Below are 19,919 nucleotides of genomic sequence, written 5' to 3' on the forward strand. Positions count from 1 at the left end.
AATGTACTATGCACTCTGGACCATGATCTTCATGTCACCACGTCACTAAACTAACAGTAACACTGATCCCCATCAGGGACAAACAGGACAATTGTTCATATACTGGTGAGATACGAGTCAGATGTCCATAAAACATCATGTACATAAAGGGCAATAAAGTTTGCATCCACTAGCAGAAACTGTATTTATGTACAAAGTTCACAAAAACAAATAGAATTTTCACAAGTTATACTTCGCTAACAAAATTTCACAATTCTTTATGAATGCAAGTCATGTACTGAAATTGGTAATGATTATAACGTATTCAGAACTGTATTAGTTATTATTGGGTTTTACTTGATAAGAGAGAAGAGTACTTAACACTACACTGCCATTTGAAGGTGTTACAATACTTAATAAGACAAATATGTTATGAGTGTACGGTATAGATTTACGAGTGTAAGGTATGGGGTTATGAGTGTAAGGTATGGGGTTATGAGTGTAAGGTATAGAGTTATGAGTGTAAGGTATGGGGTTATGAGTGTAAGGTATGGGGTTATGAGTGTAAGGTATGGGGTTATGAGTGTAAGGTAGAGCGTTATGAGTGTAAGGTATAGATTTACGAGTGTAAGGTATGGGGTTACGAGTGTAAGGTATAGATTTACGAGTGTAAGGTATGGGGTTATGAGTGTAAGGTATAGAGTTATGAGTGTAAGGTATGGGGTTACGAGTGTAAGGTATGGGGTTACGAGTGTAAGGTATGGGGTTACGAGTGTAAGGTATGGGGTTATGAGTGTAAGGTATGGACTCTTAAACACTCATTCTGGTGTTGACTGACAAAGGTTTACCAAAGTATTCCCGATCCCATGTCAGGATATCCATTACAGCTTGTGACGGTTTTTAAGACAGTGACATCTGAGGGATCGGAGATCACATCCATTCAGAAGTGGTTTTCGGCTTTGCCCTTTACGCACTGAGATTTGACCGGATTCCTTGAATCTTTTAATTATATTGTGCACTGTAGAAGGTGAAATACCCAAAATCCTACCGATTTGTCTTTGGGGAATGTTGTTCTCAAAGTGTTGGATTATTCTCTGACGCATCTGTTGGCAGATGAGCTTCGACCCATCCTTGCTCTTGAAGGACTAGGCCCTTTTTGGAGGCTCCTTATATACTATGATTAGATGATCTCCTCACCTGTTTCAGTGTTTCTTCTTTGTATTTATTAGCATTTTCCATCCTGTCCCAACTTTTTCGGAATTGGGGTTGTATAATGTATGTTGCCATAAGCCTAGCTGTTAACTTAGCTTCAGCTTACTTCCTGTTTCTCTCTTGTCTAAACCATAGCCTTTTCATTGTTTACTACGCCACTTTTGCCAGTTTATGTTTATGCCTGGGTTATTTGGATATTTATCCTTGTATTCATTAAAACCTTCTACTTTAGTGTCTATCCATGGTCTAGTGTAGTTCAATACATCCGCTGACAAATCTCAGGTGTTTTCTGTTGTATCCTTGAGTACTTGCCAACTGAGGAACATTTGTTATGATAAAAGGAAGAAAAATCTTGGCTCTTGCTCATGGACGTGACCATAATTACATAAAATATTGAGGAATGACGTTTTTCTTTATACATGAATGTAGCAGAACGGTTATTGGACCATTACTGGAGTAAACGGTTATCGGATCAGATTTGACACCATTTTCAATCCAATTCACTGGCATATTTTATGACGTGTGAAGTTGAGTGACACAGAACAAAAAACAAATCGTCTTAGGGCGTCTTAGAGGTATCAGCTAGTGTGGATATTTTAAGTACGAGACCTTTCGAATATATATCCATGCTGACCTCACACGTACCCTTAGTGCTGCTCTACTGACTAAATAAAAATAGCTTTTCCACATGGTTTACAGACAGTTTGCATTACTTACCTTATTGCCTGAGGCAAATGAGGCGCACCAAGATTATCTGTCAGTCATTCACCTAGAACTCGAGCAATCTGGCTTGCTGTAATGCTTCTTGAGTTCACAGTAGATTGCCGCCCCTATTATTTTAAGCAAGACAGCTAGAACTAGGCAACGATGATTAGAAAGGTAATTCCACAGCAGCACTATGCGCCTGAAATGATATTCCTCAATTGCAAATTGACTTTGAGACACCACTGGGTAAATGAAGTGTGCCTCTTCTGTCAGCAGCAAATTACACAGAAATCTGAAAAAACGAAACTTGGCAAAGATATCTTAATAATACAAGCCTGTAATGGTGCAGTTCACGCTGTGTGCCCTGCTCTAAAGCAGGCCTGGAGATGTGACTAACAAAATACATGCACAAAAAGGGCAAATGATTTACAGATACACTTTCTGAAGATTCATTTTTTGTCATGTTTAGAAGTATTTCTAGATATGTAATAATCCATCAATCCAGCCATCTTCCATACTGCTTATCGTACACAGGGTCGCAGGGAGCCTGGAGCTTATCCCAGGGAATTCGGGGCACAAGGCGGGGGACACCCTGGACGGGGTGCCAACTCATCGCAGGGCACAATCACACACACATTCACACACTACAGACAACTTGGAAATGGCAATCAGTCTACAATGCATGTCTTTGGATTGGGGGTAGGAAACCGGAGTACCCAGAGGAAACCCCTGAAACACGGGGAGAACACTCTTATTTGGCATTTGGGAAAAGCGGACATGGAGCATGTGCTAGCTTATGATTCAGGCAGTTTAGCTAGCTAGCATGCGGAAGTTAGGTCTTGTATCTAGACAATGAAGAGACGGAATGACAGCTGTAACAAGACAAAAATATCAAGAATCAACATTTATCAACATTTTCCTCAGATGTGTTGGTATTTTACTAAAAAAAAAAAAAAAAAACCTCCATATGTCCAAAGTTTCACTTAGCACATACTGCTATCAGAATCTCAATGAGCCTCCCAAATTCTCATGTTAGTTTCTATTTCCTAGCTAATGTTCTTAATTTATTTGGGGTTTTTTTTCAGGCAGCTTTTAAAACTGCTTGAGGATGCCACATCATCTAGGTAGGACCTGGAGTTATCAAAACACATGCATAAACAAGCCGTTTTATTTTAGGAATGTAATCATTATGGTGCCAAATTCCTAATCAAAGTAAAGAGCAATGATGCAAGCTAACCTCGGGTTTCCATGGCAACTTCTTGTGCTTCTTAGCAAGAAACTTCAAGATCTCAGACTGATCTCTGTCAGCTGCAGCAGCGTGAAGCTCATCCTCCTGAGAAAGAGAAAGAGAGAGAGAGAGAGAGAGAGAGAGAGAGAGAGAGAGAGAGAGAGAGAAAGAAAACATCAGGTAAATCATATGCAATCAAATAAATACAGATGCAATCTGTGGATGCGCTTCAGTGCCATTTTGATATGATAATGTGTTTTAACTCACAGTTTGCATATCCCTTGAGATGTTGCTCATATGGTTATATTATTTGGTAGCAGACTGTAATCTAATGTCATTGAACAATAGCTCAAAACTGCCAAACAACACTGCCAACAAGATACTGTTTATCTCCTACAGAGTATCTCCTCTACAAGGAATACATTAAAGGGTTAACCTGAAAACTGTTCTTTAAGCAAGAAACTGCGGATCATAAAATAATCAGATGAAGCCCATAATATGACATAATTGCTATGCTCCCATCTCTTTATAACATATACTAGGAGGATGCACAGTTGTATTAAACGTTTATGAACCTTTTATTCTGAATGCAGCCTAAAATGTGATCTGATCATAAGTCATAAATAATGAATAAAGCTTGTTGTGTCAGCAAGCCGTCAGCTGCGGAAGGGAGGAAGGTGTCACAGAGAACGAGTAGGAAATGAGTGTCTACACCTGTACATCATTGTCAACGCTGGTCTATTATGTTCCCATCATTCAATAAGCTCCCGGTGCCCAGAGAGAGACGTAAACCTGTGAAGCTGACCGGTTCTGTGCTAAGTCGAGCCAGCGACTGACCCAGCGACTTCTGTGTCGTGAATGATCTTGATCTTGAAATCTTGATCTTGGTGACCATGTAAAAAAAGCATCTATTTGAGTTCCCAGCCAACCAGCCAATATCTCGACCACAAGAAATTTGGAGCATTGCAAAGTCCCTCAAAAGTGAAAAGGGGGAAATGTGCATTTATAGATTTCATTCCAGGTGTGGCACAGATGAGTCACAGACATTTTGACAGCTGATATCTGATATACAAACTGAACTGTTCATTTCGCTACCTAATGCAGTTCTCCAATATTTTGATTAATGCCTGTGTGAGGAAATCACACTGAGCTATCAATGGTTTAGACATCTTTAGGCAGACTGACAGTTGGTACAACCGTGTTTGTTTAATTGGCTGCTTACCAAATGTGATTTTTGCAGATAGATGACCAAGGCAGTGCTATCCATTCGTTTTCCATACTGCTCATCCTACACAGGGTTGTGGGAGAGCCTGAAGCCTATCCCAGGGGACTCGAGGTGCAAGCGGGGGACACCGTGGATGGGGTGCCAACCCACTGCAGGGCACAATCGCACACACACTCAGTTTGTGTGAGGCAAATGTGCTAACCGCTAAACCACCGTGCTCCCTGGCAGTGTTATAAATAAATAAACAAACAAACAAAACAATTGTTCTGCCTGTTTGCCAGAATTCAGCCACAGCAACATCCAATGATCAGTACTCAAATAAAACTTTTGTGGTGACTGATGGACAAAATATGGAAACTCATACTTCTCAGTTTTTAAAATGAATTAAGTAAACATTATTGGCAAAAAACAAACAAACAACAAAATGTGTCTACATAGGAGAATTATGACCCATTCTTCTGAAGAAAAAACATTTACAGAAAGTTTTATTTATTTTATTAGCCTGCTTTAGATCACAGAACAGCATTTCAGTATGATCGAGGTCATTATCTGAGCAATCAAAAATAATCCAATAATCTGGAATACCAAAACCAACCAATGTTTTTTTTCTTCACGGCATATACATTCTTTTATGGTTGATTTGGGAAACAATTCATCTTGCATGTGAATAATATTGTGCTTTCCTCATTAAGTATACAGTATACTCTTCACCTCTCATTTATGAAACAAGGTCACATGGGACGTAAGAATCCCAAAAAACCCCAAAACGTCCACAACTGTTTTGCTTGTGTGCTGAAAGTGAGACCTCTTTAGTTAATTCGTGAGCATTTTTTATTTCCTTTGAAGCACATTGTGTGGAAGATGAAGGCGCATCTTTATTAATGTTGAGCACACGTTACCACAGACTTCCCTCATATCTGGCAACGTAAAACTCTAACAGCTCTTCTCTCTTACTTACGAAAATGCAAACACCCACTTACCTGAGCTTACGCTTTGCCTTTCTTACTTTAATCAATTTCACTAGAAACAAGTGCAGAAATCAATGCTAAACTTATAAGAGAAACGTTTCCATTAGAGAAGAGCTCAATCATGGATTTGGCTCAGGGTCAAGGCACAGTGACTCCTGGCTTCACTTTGCGTCAGCGTCAGCATTTTTTAAAATGTTGTGCCAGAGGACATGACGGCATTAACAGGGGATAAAACCTCGCTACTGCAATTCACTGCTGTATTTGAATCTCATTCTTCACACACAATTTTCACATATCAGACTCCGTGCTTCAGTTTAGGTTAAATGTTTAAATAACCTGAGATGCCCATTCGGGCTGGGCAATATGACAAAAATATCATATCACGATTCTTAAGGACATGTCTACGATACACAATGCATATCATGATATATAATTTACCTAACAAACTGTCTGCAAAACAGTAGAAAAACAAACAAACAACCTTTAAACTGAGTTTCACAGGACTTTGCCTACAAAGACGATTAAGTACAAATATATTACGTCAAATCAACAGCATCCATTCAGCACCATTTAATTTGTAATGATTAGAAACGTAAAAATACATCACCATACCAACATCTCAGAAAAGTGTATCGCGTAATCATTGATCACAATATTGATATATCGCCCAACCCTACCGCCTATACATATAGTGTCATGTAAGTCAAAAAGATTTGGAGCTTTTTTATATAAAACTTAAAAATGAATAACTATCCTCTGGGGTAACTGAAATGCATGTGTCACTACTCCAGTGTTTGGAAAGGTGTTTATTAATAATCTCAAAAATCTTCCAAAGATGTCAGTACTTACTTACATTTACATGTATTCATTTAGCAGACGCTTTTATCCAAAGCGACTTACAAATGAGGAAATACAAGCAAAGCGATATATCAAGCGGAGAACAATACAAGTAGTGCTACCATACAGGATTTATAATTGGGTTCTAGAGAAGCAAAGTGTGCAGAGTAGAGGTGTAAGAGCCAGAGTAGGTGTTTTTTTTTTTTTATAGGATAATGTGGGGGTTTTAGGGGTTAGTTACATGCTCACGGAAGAGGTGGGTCTTTAGCTGTTTTTTGAAGATAGTGACAGCCTCTGCGGACCGGATAAAGTTTGGAAGTGCATTCCACCACTGAGGGACAGTTATTGTGAAGGTTCTGGAAAGGGAACACTCTTGTACTTACTTATCTGCTCCTGTCCCACTTCCAAGTTTAGCCATCGTAAGCAAAACAGCAAAACTGATCTTAGATTAGCTGATTAGTGCAAAGAGAATGTAAAGGGCTTTAAGATAGATCCTGGGCATTAGAACGCACCTGGAGTAATACTAGGTATGGAATATCAATGAGGTTATTTAATTATCCTCGTTAAACCGTAAACAGGCTTGGTGAGAAAATGAGAGTCTGGGGCTCATTTTTCATGTCAGATTATCCACCAGCGCAGTGCAAACAAGCCCCGCCACAAATCAAATTTTAATTTTCTCAAACCGGCAATATGTGTGATAATGACCTGAACGGGCTGGATCATCACTCTTGTACATCTCATATTTAAATCTTAAAACAAATGTATACAGTGTTTCATTGGACTCTAACATTTTCATACAACACTAAGTTGAAACAGTAGCACGGCAGCAGCAGCAGCAGCGCAGTTGAGATCGTGGGACTATTACGAAAACGTTTCATTTCTTTACATTTTTAGATTTTCTGAGCTTGCTTTTATCTAGTAATGCTGAACTCAGATGAATGGCTCAGACGCTGCAAAGTGCTCTCAGTACTACAAATAACCACGGCCCTTTCTGGGCTCCAGTAAATACTGCAGACAGACTCAGCTGCTGTTCTTTTCTGCTTCTCGGCATGGGCCAGGATGCATGCCAAACTGACGGTGAATTCAGATATTAACTCGATGCATCAAGACTAAATTAGGTTAGCTGGACACCGACCAGAACAGAGAGAGCACTGGAGTGCAGTGTCCTGTTCGAAGACACATAATGTAGAATGAGTCTATAAAATGAAATTGCAAACCTCAAGAGAGATCATTTTATAATAATAATAATAATAATAATAATAAATATAGCTGCAAGTAGCAATACCGGGGTCAAGCCAATAATCGGCACCATGAACAGCAAAAGAAGCTTTATGACATGTTTTTAGTTAGAGTTCGATGAACAGTGTATGAGGACTTGGAAAATGTAAACTTTCAATAATACTAATAAAAAAAATTATTTAAAAAAATAACTAAAAAATAGCTACTTCTTAGAATTTTTGTCCAGAATGTGGTGCTGTTCTGAAACGGCTCAGGTAGCATCTAGGCATGATGCAGGAAAACCTTCTAGAGTTATAAGCCAAAAAAATAAATTTTTGCTATCTCCTAACCAGTAGGGGGCAGTGTGCAGAATCTCTGCAGGTAACCTCAGGGCCTAATGGTGATGACATACCAATTTTTTCATGTTTTCACGTTCTTCAAATTCGTTGAAGCGCCACTGGGAAACTACGGTTTATCAAAATTCCGTAAAGACATTTTTGTCGAGAGTGCATGTAGATGATGCAGGCCAATTTTTGTGGAAATCGAACAAACAGTAGGCAAAAGGAGTCGATAGCTATTAGCATTTTAAATATACTATTATAAACTTTGACCACAAGGTGTCAACGTCCCCTGGAGATGATTGCTTCATCAGCGATGCAACTCATGTTTTCTATTTCAGTTTATAACTTACTGAATATTATGGTAGAAACATGATAAAAAAAAATTACTTAAACCTTAGTGTAACACTTCCCAGATTCGGGTAGGGAATGAAAAAGCTGGACGCAGGGCTGGAACAACTCAAAAGGCGCTTTATTCTTCATCTTTCACTTTTCTGTGGTTTTATTTTATAAGCACACACGGCTCTGAGCTGGTTGGCTCTCTCTGTTTTTCGAGGCACCTGTCTCTCCTGTATTTATTCTCGCCTCGGCTCGCTGCAACACAGAACATTCAGTACAATTCCCCGCAGGTGTGCAACCCTACTTTCTCCAGCTCCGCCCTCCATTCATAAAGCGGCACTTGAGCACGACCACGCTTCCACACTTGGTCTGTTCAAACTCTTTTTCCAACTAAAGTAGGGCGTCTGGTTACTCTAGTTGTATGGCAGTTAACTAGTTGGCTAATGTAGCAGTTACTGTACCAGATGTTTCTGTGATTTCCTTCCAAATGGTTGGATGGATGAATAGATAGAGCTAGATTAGTCACTTTCGTCTTTTTTTGTTATAATTAGAGCTGCAACAACTAATCGATAATAATCGATTATGAAAATCGTTGTCAACGAATCTCATTATCGATTAGTTGGTCTGTGCGCAGCACGGGGCATGTTTACTCACTACATTATTTCTGTTCTGAAAACGTGCTTCGGAGAGTAAATACTAAAGTTGTGTCCCAAATAGCGTACTGTACACTTACACTATGCAGTGTGTACTCTACCGTCTGAATTTTAGAAAAGTAATATCATCTCAGAAGGAACACTAGCGGGTTTTTTACTAACCGGAAGTATAAGCTGTTTCCTTGTCGACTGCGCATGACGTCATACGCACATGATGTGACGCCGCTAGCTTTAGCCTAATACACAGTCCCCGATAATGACTTTTTTATGTTTTCTGTTTATGTGAACGTTACATTTTATAAAAAGTAATGCATAAATACTATTATATAATATAAACTTGTATATTTGTGTGTGTGTGTGTGTGTGTATATATATATATATATATATATATATATATATATATATATATATATATAAAAAGTATTTAATTTATGCATTATTTTTATGGATGCACAAAAAGGACTGAATTAAACTATAGTCCTAAATGAATAATATATATTCTGGTGTGTGTGTGTGTGTGTGTGTGTGTGTGTGTGTGTGTGTTTTGGGTTCTTTTCAGTCTTATACAATTGGACAAACAGTTGTGTAAAGTTTTAGTCTGAAGTTTGTATTTGTAACACTCAGTTTGTGGATTATATATATATATAAAAATATGGCACTAACCCCCCCATCCGATTAATGGAAGAAGAAGAAAAAAATAACCGGCCAACTAATCGATTATGAAAATAATCATTAGTTGCATCCCTAGTTATAATAAAAAATAATCTTAAAAACAAGACTTATGGTCAATACCAAGACAGGACAGAGGCAAGCTCAAAGCCAGAAGGAGAACACCACCAGGAAACAAACCAAACTATGCTACACAAAATGCACAGATAAAAGTAAATATGAACAGTAAGGGAATCTGACAAGTACAAATTGCAGAGCTTCATATGTTGTCTGAAAGGATGAAGGATTAGTCATCAAATTACAGTATTTCAAGAGAATGAGAACTGATTAAGAAAGAGAGAAAAAAAACAATACAGTGAGAGAGAGAGAGAGAGAGAGAGAGAGAGAGAGAGAAAATATGGGAAATATTTCTAACACTGTCATGGAAAGAAAACTTTATATTCCAGTGCTATAATTTTGACAGTGATTAACAAATGAATCATACCCTTCATTAATTCATACCGTGACAGTTTCTGTGAGTGCATTCTACGGCGGCTGAGAAATCAGAAACCCTCATGAGGGGCAGGATATAAAATCCCTAATCACCTTGGCACCCTCCCTGGAGGACTACGGAGCCTAACGCTAATTACACACAGTTTATTTCACAATCCATTCGCCCTGGCTGCGTGAGTGGGCGTGTTAAGCGAAACGTAAACAGTAAACACACCAGTGACTGTGACATCTCTGGCACTTGAAAAAGCATCCAAAGCCAAGAAACAGAAAAACAAATTTTATATAGAAGGTCAGCGGTGGTCAATGTTCTTTGCACCAACGAGAGATTTTCTTTTTCTTTTCTCATTTACAAACATGAATTGAGATGTTAGAAAGAGGTGTCACCTGACGGCTCATCCCCTGCACCATGTGCACACTTGAGATTTTAACGCATCACCCTGATACACACGGAATGTTCAGCTGACGCAGAATGCCACTTTGCATTACTGCTGCTTGTTGTAAAGAAAGACCCTTTTGCGTGTGTGTGATTATTTCGGTGCTGTTAAATTATTCACAAGGCAGCCAAGAGCAGGCATAGGGATGTAATTAAGGGTGCGATGCAGTCAATAGCTAGCCTGATAGAATGACTCCACTTCATTTAAAGCAGGATTAATAGGACCTATAGGCATGAGGTGAGAGCAGTTAGGCCCAGAGGCGCATAAGGCCAGTGTATTACTACCTAAGGGATGGAGGGGCCACAGTGAAGCAATTAGCAGCTTTACACTATGGCCAAACATGATGGCTCTAATTGATGAGCAGCAAGAAACGGTTCAGGGAAAACATAAAACAGTCCTTCAGCAGGAGAGCAAACAAGAACACTGCACCAATATCAATATTCTACTTTCTCTATACTTAGACAAACAGTAGAGTTAAATCATGGTTTTTTATTCCAGACAAATCGATGATGACCATTATGACTGTGGCCTTCCTCCAGTTCCTACCTCAAGAGGTGGAAAATAAAGGTAAATCCAAATACAGGATGTGAGTGAATGACTAAGCAACAACAACTTGTTCGCTGTTTGCTACTCAAACAAAATGGTGGCAAGCTTCGACAGAGATGAGTAATGCTGCAGTTTTTGTCTTGTGACCTCATCTTAGAAAAATATATCACACAGTCTCAGAGCGTGGTTTAATATCACCACTGCTATAGGCCTACTGAAAAAAAAAAAATTCAACAAAAAAAAAACACAACCTGTGATGTAAGAAAAATGTCAGTAAAAAAAATACAGGGTTCTTTCCATTTCCTAATGCCACTGAGTAAGAAAGGAAGAGTTTATATAGCTGAAGATATACTTTCAGAGTATGTGGAAACCTCCACTGATAGTCTAAACTTCATTAAAATCACAATAAAACATTGTAACGTTGAAATCCTATGGCTGCAGTTTCACAAAATCCACACCGAAACAAACGATTCATAAATCAAACATTTAAAAAAAATAAGATGTAATTCTAAAAACAGTTTAAAAGAATACTAATACAATCAGCAAAATGAATATATGGGTTTCTGATGGTTATAATGTCACTCCACAAGAAACACATCTGAATTGGTTTCAAAGAGAAATATGCCACCAAACAGCCAACAACAAATACATGCTGTAAACTTGATAGACTGCAATGTTTATTCTTGAGAATATATTAAAGTACCGCTGAACCATTAAAAATGGTCTAGGTGGAATAATAAAATGTTTAATGTTTCCTGTAAATAACCCACTAAAAATGGCCTAAGAACATTTCTACACATTTCTCCTTATTAAAAATGAATATGTGAATATGTAAATATACATGAATATGCAGCTTGGAAAAACATGTCCTCTGCCATCTAAAATAGTTAGTCAGCAAGATAACTGCTAGTAAACTAGCTCAGACTTGTCACAGGTAGATGTGAGTGGTATTTCAGTATCTGAGTCTCGATTTGCCATTTATGCAACAGTAGCCAAATCTTTCAAAAGCTACCATAACAATCAAAACAATTTTCTTTGTTAGTTAATAATAGCTAAGCACAGCTAGCTAGTTTAAAACGAACATTTCCGAGGATCACATCATCCTCTAATCTTGGATATGAGCGGTCCGGACTCAGTTATGAGAAAGTCTCTGTTGTAAATATAAAAATATGTTTTGCTGTGTTAATATACTAAGATTAAAATAAGTTTAGTAAGTTAGGTTGTACTTAATTTTTATCAAATCATTTAAGCTAAAACCCCAATTCCAAAAAAAGTTAGGACACTGTGTAAACTGTAAATAAAAACAGAATGCATTGATTTGCAAATCTCATAAACCCATATGTTATTCACAATAGAACATAGAAAATATATCAAATGTTTAAACTGAGGAAATGTACCATTTTAAGGAAAAAATAAGGCCATTTTGAATTTTATGGACCCAACACGTCTGAAAAAAGTTATTTTTAGTAACACTTACTGTTCCAGCCTTTAGTTGCCCCATCTCAACTTTTTTGAGACGTGTTGCGGCCGTCAAATTTAAATTACCTTGTTTTTTTCCCTTAAAATGGTACGTTTTCTCTGTTTAAACATGTGATATGTTTTCTATGTTCTATTGTGAATAACACATGGGCTCATGAGATTTGCGAATCATTGCATTCTGATTTTATTTACAATTTATTTACATTTTACACAGCGTCCCATTTTTTTTTGGAATTGGGGTTGTACTTGATCTAACTAGTCCAGTAACGGGTTTAACCTTTTAACTTCACATTTTTTCATATCCTACTGAGAAATGGAGCTACATTAATAGCTACTTGTACTACTACTTCTACTACTACTACTACTACTACTACTACTGCTACTGCTCAACATTGCGTCAAAGCTCCTGCCAGGTCCCACCCTCTTCAGGCAACAGAGGTGGACAGACAGATTGAATGTTACAGTTTTGGAAAGTGACTTTCCTCCCACCACCCTCAGCAAAGTGCCTGCTCAGAAAGTAGCATAAACCAGACTGAAGCTCATGCAATCAAGGGATGGAATGGGTTAGAAAGCAATGGAAACAGTGAGGAAGCACTGACAGCTGGCTCTGAGATGGAGTTATTACAAACAATGGTAGTTATTGTCCACCCTTCTATACACTGGTTCCAAAACACCCTCCACAAACAGCAACACAATAGCATGCTTTCATACACGAAAGCTCTTTCTTATTTAGAAATAACTGCTTTATTTATTTCCAGTTATCGGTGATTATTTATAGAAAGGACAGTTAATAATATGCCCTACGTCTCCATTATTATGACACCTACTTTGTTGACTGAGTGAGTTCCTGCGGAGATATGACTCATCGTACAGTACTATGGAGGTCTCCACTCTGGCTATGCCATGACTACAGGCTTAAAGTTGACCTTTTCCTTTGGATTAACTCAAACCGAACTGACTTTTCTCACATGAAAACCAGTGACAGCTGGCGAAGACTTGACATGCAGCTGATACAGAGTTGGCTGAGACGAACACCATTATGTGAAGAGTGACAGGTCTGAATGAGGAAGCGAGAGTGAGGGAGAGAAAAGGGAGATGACAGCCAGCTATGAGTGAGGTATGATGGGCAGACATTCACAGACATTATAGACAGCGCTGTCACCTAGATGTTATCAGTCAGAGATGAGCCAACCCTCTCTATGTACCACAAATCCTTATTTCTTATCAAAGTCGTGAGGGAGAGCTGCCTTCCCTCAGCTCAAATAAAGCGGCCACTTTAACATCATTAATGATCTGTTTGACAGTTCAAAACTAGCTGAAAGACGGAGTGGTAATACATCAATCCAATTCAACTGGAGTTAAATGCTTTAACCACAGGTGGGGGGTTTTTGTTCAATGCACTGTAAAATCTATTGAGCTTAAGGAAATATTTTATGGAAATAGAGTGCCATGGCTCATTTGATATACAAATACATTGGCATGCAAACTCTATCAAGCAATGAGTCAGATACTCCGCTTCCATAAGGCACCCAGCAAATAGCTTTTTTAGTTTCCTGTCTTCTGTGCCTTTTTTGTGGGGGTATAAAGAGTACGTATTGGAAGGAGAAAGACTAAACAGTTTAGGGTAGTCTGTTATATAGTAGCAAAATTACATACAGAAACACAATTACTGGACAGTAGATCCAAAATGTATGTGTTTATAAATTGCAGTACTCAATCTCAAGTCTATGTCAAGCCCATCTCAAGTCTAAGTCATCCTACCGTATCTAAATCTCACATCTACATTAAGAACAAAGTCAACTCCGTAATGGAGTCCTGGGTAGACGGAGTGGGGTGACTTCTGTGACTTTTTAATTAAGTATCCTCAGCAGGTTGTAGTAGGGTAGAAGAACAGAGGAATACTTTTTAAAATGCATTCATTCATTCATTTAATGAATATTCATCTTCGGGAACTTCATTACCTGGTCACGGTCGCAATAGTTGGACTGCACTTTGGGTGGGATGTAAAAGTTTTTACAACAATTTTTTTTTTTCTTATATAGCCTATTTTTACAGTACACAAGAAATCTCAGAGCCAACCAAATGTCTGTTTATAGCTGCTATAATATAAATGATAACAAAAACGAACCTGTCTCGTGGACATTTCAAAACATTAAATGTAACTATACATAGTTAAAAAAAAAAAAAAATAGCATGACGTTGCACAATAATAAATAAAAAATGTAATCATTGGCATATAGGCAGAATAAAACACCAGGGACATGCTATTATTGGAAATAATCAACTTCTGGGTGGTAACTGTACCTTTGCTTCATGCCAGACTGCATCACACAAGCCCAGTGTTTATTTCATTTAACAGTACGTCCCATTGTGTTTTAAATAGTAAAAGCTAATTAAATATATATTGCTGAAACCATAGTGTTTTGGGGTTTTGTTTAAATGATGCAGTGCTGCTCCCTCAGCAGCTGCTCTGTTTTCTTTCTTGAAGTTAATGACAAAAAAAATGCACAAACCAATTTAAAAGTGATTTAAAAGCAAAACTGACAGTCAGTCTGTCCAAAATGTCCAAAAAAAAAAAATGCTGCCAGAATTATATAGCCATATTGCCCAGCCCTATAATAATAATAATAATAATAATAGTAATACATTGTGTACAAATTTACATCGAATTTCTGTTTTATTAGAAAAAAAGGAGTTTGAAATTAAATTAAGTTTGACTCAGTCATGTCATGGCAAACCAGCAAATCCATTTCCCAGAATGCACCATGAACTACAAACATGGCAGATGACTACAACTCCCAAAGCTACACATGGTCAGGAATCTTCTCGAGAACTAATCAGACACACCTGTTCCCAATTACAAGCTGAATGACACCGCACTACTTAAGAGAATCACCCCCCTCCCCACCTTGTTTGTTTATTCTGGTTTTGACGTTGTTCTTGTTTTTGTGACCTCGTCTTTTTGCCTTGCCTTGTTTGGACTTGTTTGCCTGATCGCCTGACCTCTGCCGTCTTTGTTTATTGATTTCTGCCTGATCCCTTGGACTTGTTATTTTATTAAACTGCCATACCTGCACTTGCTTCCGACCTAACCCTCATTATGTGACGGAGTCTCTGATCAATAGTTCCATCTCGTTTAGACTTACAGTATATAAATATATAAAAGAGACACCACTCTGTAAACTCAACTGCTATAATCTGCTCACAAAGCAGTGCTACCTGTGAGCTTTGATTGTAGCTCGACTCTCTGATTTATTAGCTCTGTAATAGGCTTAGTACTACTCTCCCACCACTGCTGAACGACTAATCTGATGAACTGAATTCACTAACTTTTCTTGCTTAACATTGCAGGCTAAATCCCCACCGTTCCTCCTGAACCCCAGCAGAGTGAAGTTCAATGATGGGATCTTTAATTTGTGAGAAATCTCACACACCAATACAGATACTGATTTAGAAATGGAGCAGAGGGAAGAATAAACATCCAACACCATGGCATTTTATTTGCATGAATAAAAACAGTCAGTGTGTGTGTGTGAGAAATAATCCCCGCTGTATCTAGGAATTCATCTTTTTATGTTGGTTTTTCCCCATCTACTGAAAGGATTCATCCCTCAGGAATCCCCTCATTTCCAGTTCCCTTGCTCTCACTCCTCCCTCCTTCATTCTTGAGGATATCGTGCTCTTCCATGGTTCCATGGCACCTCTACATGCCCTTTTGCATTTGTGTGCGTTGATGTGCAAATGAGGTTTTTGAGTGCTATGTGAAGTGAAAACTGTAGCAGCATACCCTTTGTGCTGCATGTATACACATGTACAGTACTGTGCAAAAATTTTGGGCACATGCAAAGAAATGCTGTAGTGCAATGACACCTTCAGAAATAATGAAATTAAATGTTTTTACATTAATAAAAATATTACAAAGAGCAGTAGACAGTACTAAATGAAACAAAGTCATGTGGTCTGATGACCCTTTGCTTGAAAAATAAATAAATAAATAAATAAATCGTAGTCTCCAGTACAATTAGTGCAGTTTTATAAGGAAATGAGTTGTAAGTGTTATTGAGCATCTTGCAGAACCAGACACGGTTCTTCCTGAGACTTCAACTGTCACACTTGCTTCTTATTTATGCAACAAAACCCAGCAGTTTTCATTGTGTTTTGTTTTTGTTTTTTGTCTGAAAAGTGTCTCTTATGTAATATGCTGCTTTCTTTAATGACATTTTTCTGTAGCAGTTAATTATGTGCTGGAAAACTAATGTTTGAGAATCTAAAAGGTTTTTTGTACTGACTCGATAATGTAGAAGTCATAAAATAAAAAATCTATAACAGAGTTTGTCGTAAAAAAAAAAAAATAATAATAGGGTGCCTAAGACTCTTGGTTTTAATTGAACTTTTAATTGAATTCAATGCATGTGCAATTCGGGACTATGTGCAGACAATCTACAAAAAGGTTCTTACAATAACAGCCCATTTAGCCTTCGTGCTATCCATCTAACCATTTGGGCTGTGCAATTACTCTCCCATTCACTTGGCTTTTTTTTTTGCTTTCCCTTTCCAGTGAAGCCCCGCTCTCTGACCCTCTCTATATCTATCCTGCTCCCTTTCTCTCTCTGTTAAATGGATCTGCAACAAAACACTGTATATGGGCTGTATTAGCATTGCTGTGAGCTGGGGCTGAAACACACAGCATTATAATCGCAGGCAGCTGAGGAGGAAGACGATGATGGGATGAAGGGTTGCCAGCTGCAGCTATGGCTCAGAGAGCTCACCAAAACGTGACGCTTTTCAGGTCACTCTCTGTAAGCGTGCATTGGTGCATGTGTCTGCACAACAAATCGATGCCTATCACGCCTGCAAGACAGCAAAGGGCAAATGAAAAGGGCAGACGTCTCGGTTTGTTACCATCTCTGGCATTCACAAAGCGAAGTGTGAGCATCTCTCAGAATCACCTATCCTCTTAAAAACAGTCACAGTGCAGATTTCTGCAAAATACATATCGCTGAGGACTTCCGAAAAGAAAAAAAAAGAAAAGAAAGTGTAATTAAAAACTTTATTAAAACACCTTCAGAAGGCACGTCTGAAGACAGACTGAGATGTTATTTCCTGAGGGGTTGACTTGATAAGAAACGTTTCTGTGAAATACAGTACACAGACCTAGCAGGTGTTAAAACATAACCCTCGTGTAATGTGAGCACATTACTACTTTGAGCCAAATGCAGTCACGTCAAAAGACCAAAGTATGGATAATCTGCCTTAGTCGTGTGTAACCGTTCCGAAGGCAGTGCAAAGCACAGGACGTGTGATGCAGTGATCTGTTATCTGTGTATCTTCCTGCTGCTTGTGGTCAGAGATGGATGGCACAGCGTGGGCGTTGCAATGAGTTCCAAATGCATCCCACGGCATTACTCTCTCCCGGCTGAGCCCATCAGCGAGCGAGCGAGCGAGAGACAGAGAGAGAGAGAAACATAATCTCATGACCACACCAGGAATACAGCTGCTACTGTAGAGATCGGTTTGTCTGTTCAGCAAACACCTGGCAGTGATCAGTCACCTCACGTCACCTACACACTCCCAATTCCCCTTTTTACATTTTTTGCGCATTAGAGATTTTACCTGCAGTGCAAATGTAGTGTTGAAGAGGCCCATTTTTTTGCTAAATATTATCCATATTGGATAGATGGCGATAAAAGTTCGGTCTGAATGGTCATCAATCCACCTTATAATGTCTGTCATGATTTCGAGCTGAATATATGCCCACTTTCAGCAAGGTAATGTGTGCGTGCCGAAGTACATACTCAAAGAGAGAGTCAAATAGTCATATTCATGTCCAAGTATGGGACAAAATAGGCAGGCTACAACAGCATAATAAAAAATAAATAAAAACAGACAGACTAGGGTTAAAAATTAAAAATTGTGGCCAAGACAAAACTAGGCCAAGTAAGAACAAAACAAAGCTATTACCATAACCATCAAGACTATGGTCAGTGCAAGGCAATATTATAGCCAATAAAAGAAAAAAAAAAAAGCCTGCAGCCAATAAATTATAAGACAAGACAAACCTACAGCCAATACAAGACAAGAATACACTCATGGGCAAAGAAAATGGGCCAAATTTTTAGCTGTTAATGGTCTTAACAACAAATCATTGGTCAGGAAATTAGAAAGAAATAAACCACTGGTTCTCAAACTGGGGAGCTGCCGGATGGTTCCAGGGGGGCTGCATAGAAATTCTAAAACATTTTTAAAAAATGATAATTTTACCTGTATGTAAGTCGGGATTGTGAACCTTTACACTATGACGTACATAAAAACGTACATCCAGGGTGTACCATGCCTTGTGCTCCATGCTCCCTAGGATAAGCTCCAGGTTCCCCGTGACCCTGAAGGATAAGCGGTATAGAAAATGGATGGATGGATGGACCACTAAAAGCTCAATATTTTTCCATTTGGGCTTGGTCCATTTTTTTTGCCCATGGGTAAAGCCAATACGATACAATACAATACAAAACTATGGCCAAGAAAAAGCAAGATAAGACTAATAGCTAATACAAGACTGTACAAGATAAATCTATAACCAATATATGATAAGGATATAGCTAATACAAGACAATACTATAGCCAGTAAAAGACAAGACAGCACAAAACAAGAACAAAGAAAAGAAAAAATAATACTATGACCAAAATTAGATACAACAAGTCAAGGCTACAGCCCAGACAAGACTTGTCCAAGACAAGACAAACCTATGACCAAGGCAAGACTATAGCCAAGACAAAACAAGGCACGCACAAGACCGGACACACTAGCAATCAGCTCAGAATAGCAGCAGTTACACATACAATACTTGTGAAACTGTATTTAAATAGACAAACTAGGCAAGGCTAACAGAAACAGGTGGAATTAATTAACTATCATCGTAACAACAATGGGGGGCGCGGTGTGGTTAGTGCATTCACCTCACACCTCCAGGGTTGAGTGTTCGATTTCTACTGTGGCGCTGTGTATGCGGAGTATGCATGTTTGCTCCGTGCTGAGGGGGTCTCCCCGAGTCCAAAGACATGCATGGTAGGCTGATTGGCATGTCCAAAGTGTCTGTAGTGTATGAACGGTTGTGTGAATGTGTGTGTGATTGTGCCCTGCGATGGATTGGCACCCCGTCCAGGGTGTACCCCACCTTGTGCCCCGAATTCCCTGGGATAGGCTCCAGGTTCCCCTCGACCCAGTAAGGATAAGCGGTAGAGAAAATGGATGGATTATGGAGTAACAACAATGAAGATCTGGAGAGAGATCTATAACGGACAAAGCAAGGGATATCATATAGCATCATGTCGCAAAAGCAGGGGATATCGTGTAGCAAAAGCAGGGGATATCATATAGCATCATGTAGCAAAAGCTGGGGATATCATATAGCATCATGTAGCAAAAGCTGGGGATATCATATAGCATCATGTAGCAAAAGCTGGGGATATCATATAGCATCTTGTAGCAACAGACAAAGCAAACAAACAACATTTTTAACATCCCCAGTCTCATGATCTGACTGCATTATATTTGAAGCCTGCATCCTTTGCATATTCAAAACAACTGGAGGTTAGTGAC

At 38.7% G+C, this 19,919-nt stretch overlaps 1 protein-coding gene across 1 annotated transcript in view; it reads right to left on the reverse strand.

Moving 5' to 3' along the window:
• The window catches only part of b4galnt4a (beta-1,4-N-acetyl-galactosaminyl transferase 4a), a 154,991-nt gene that overhangs the window by 72,382 nt on the left and 62,690 nt on the right, over positions 1-19,919 (reverse strand). The window contains exon 3 of the mRNA XM_053640770.1: positions 3,134-3,229. Within this exon, the coding sequence (XP_053496745.1) occupies positions 3,134-3,229 (96 nt within the window). The remainder of the gene's footprint in view (positions 1-3,133; positions 3,230-19,919) is intronic.

Source organism: Ictalurus furcatus, chromosome 14, assembly GCF_023375685.1.
Source record: "Ictalurus furcatus strain D&B chromosome 14, Billie_1.0, whole genome shotgun sequence".
NCBI classification, from domain to species: domain Eukaryota; kingdom Metazoa; phylum Chordata; class Actinopteri; order Siluriformes; family Ictaluridae; genus Ictalurus; species Ictalurus furcatus.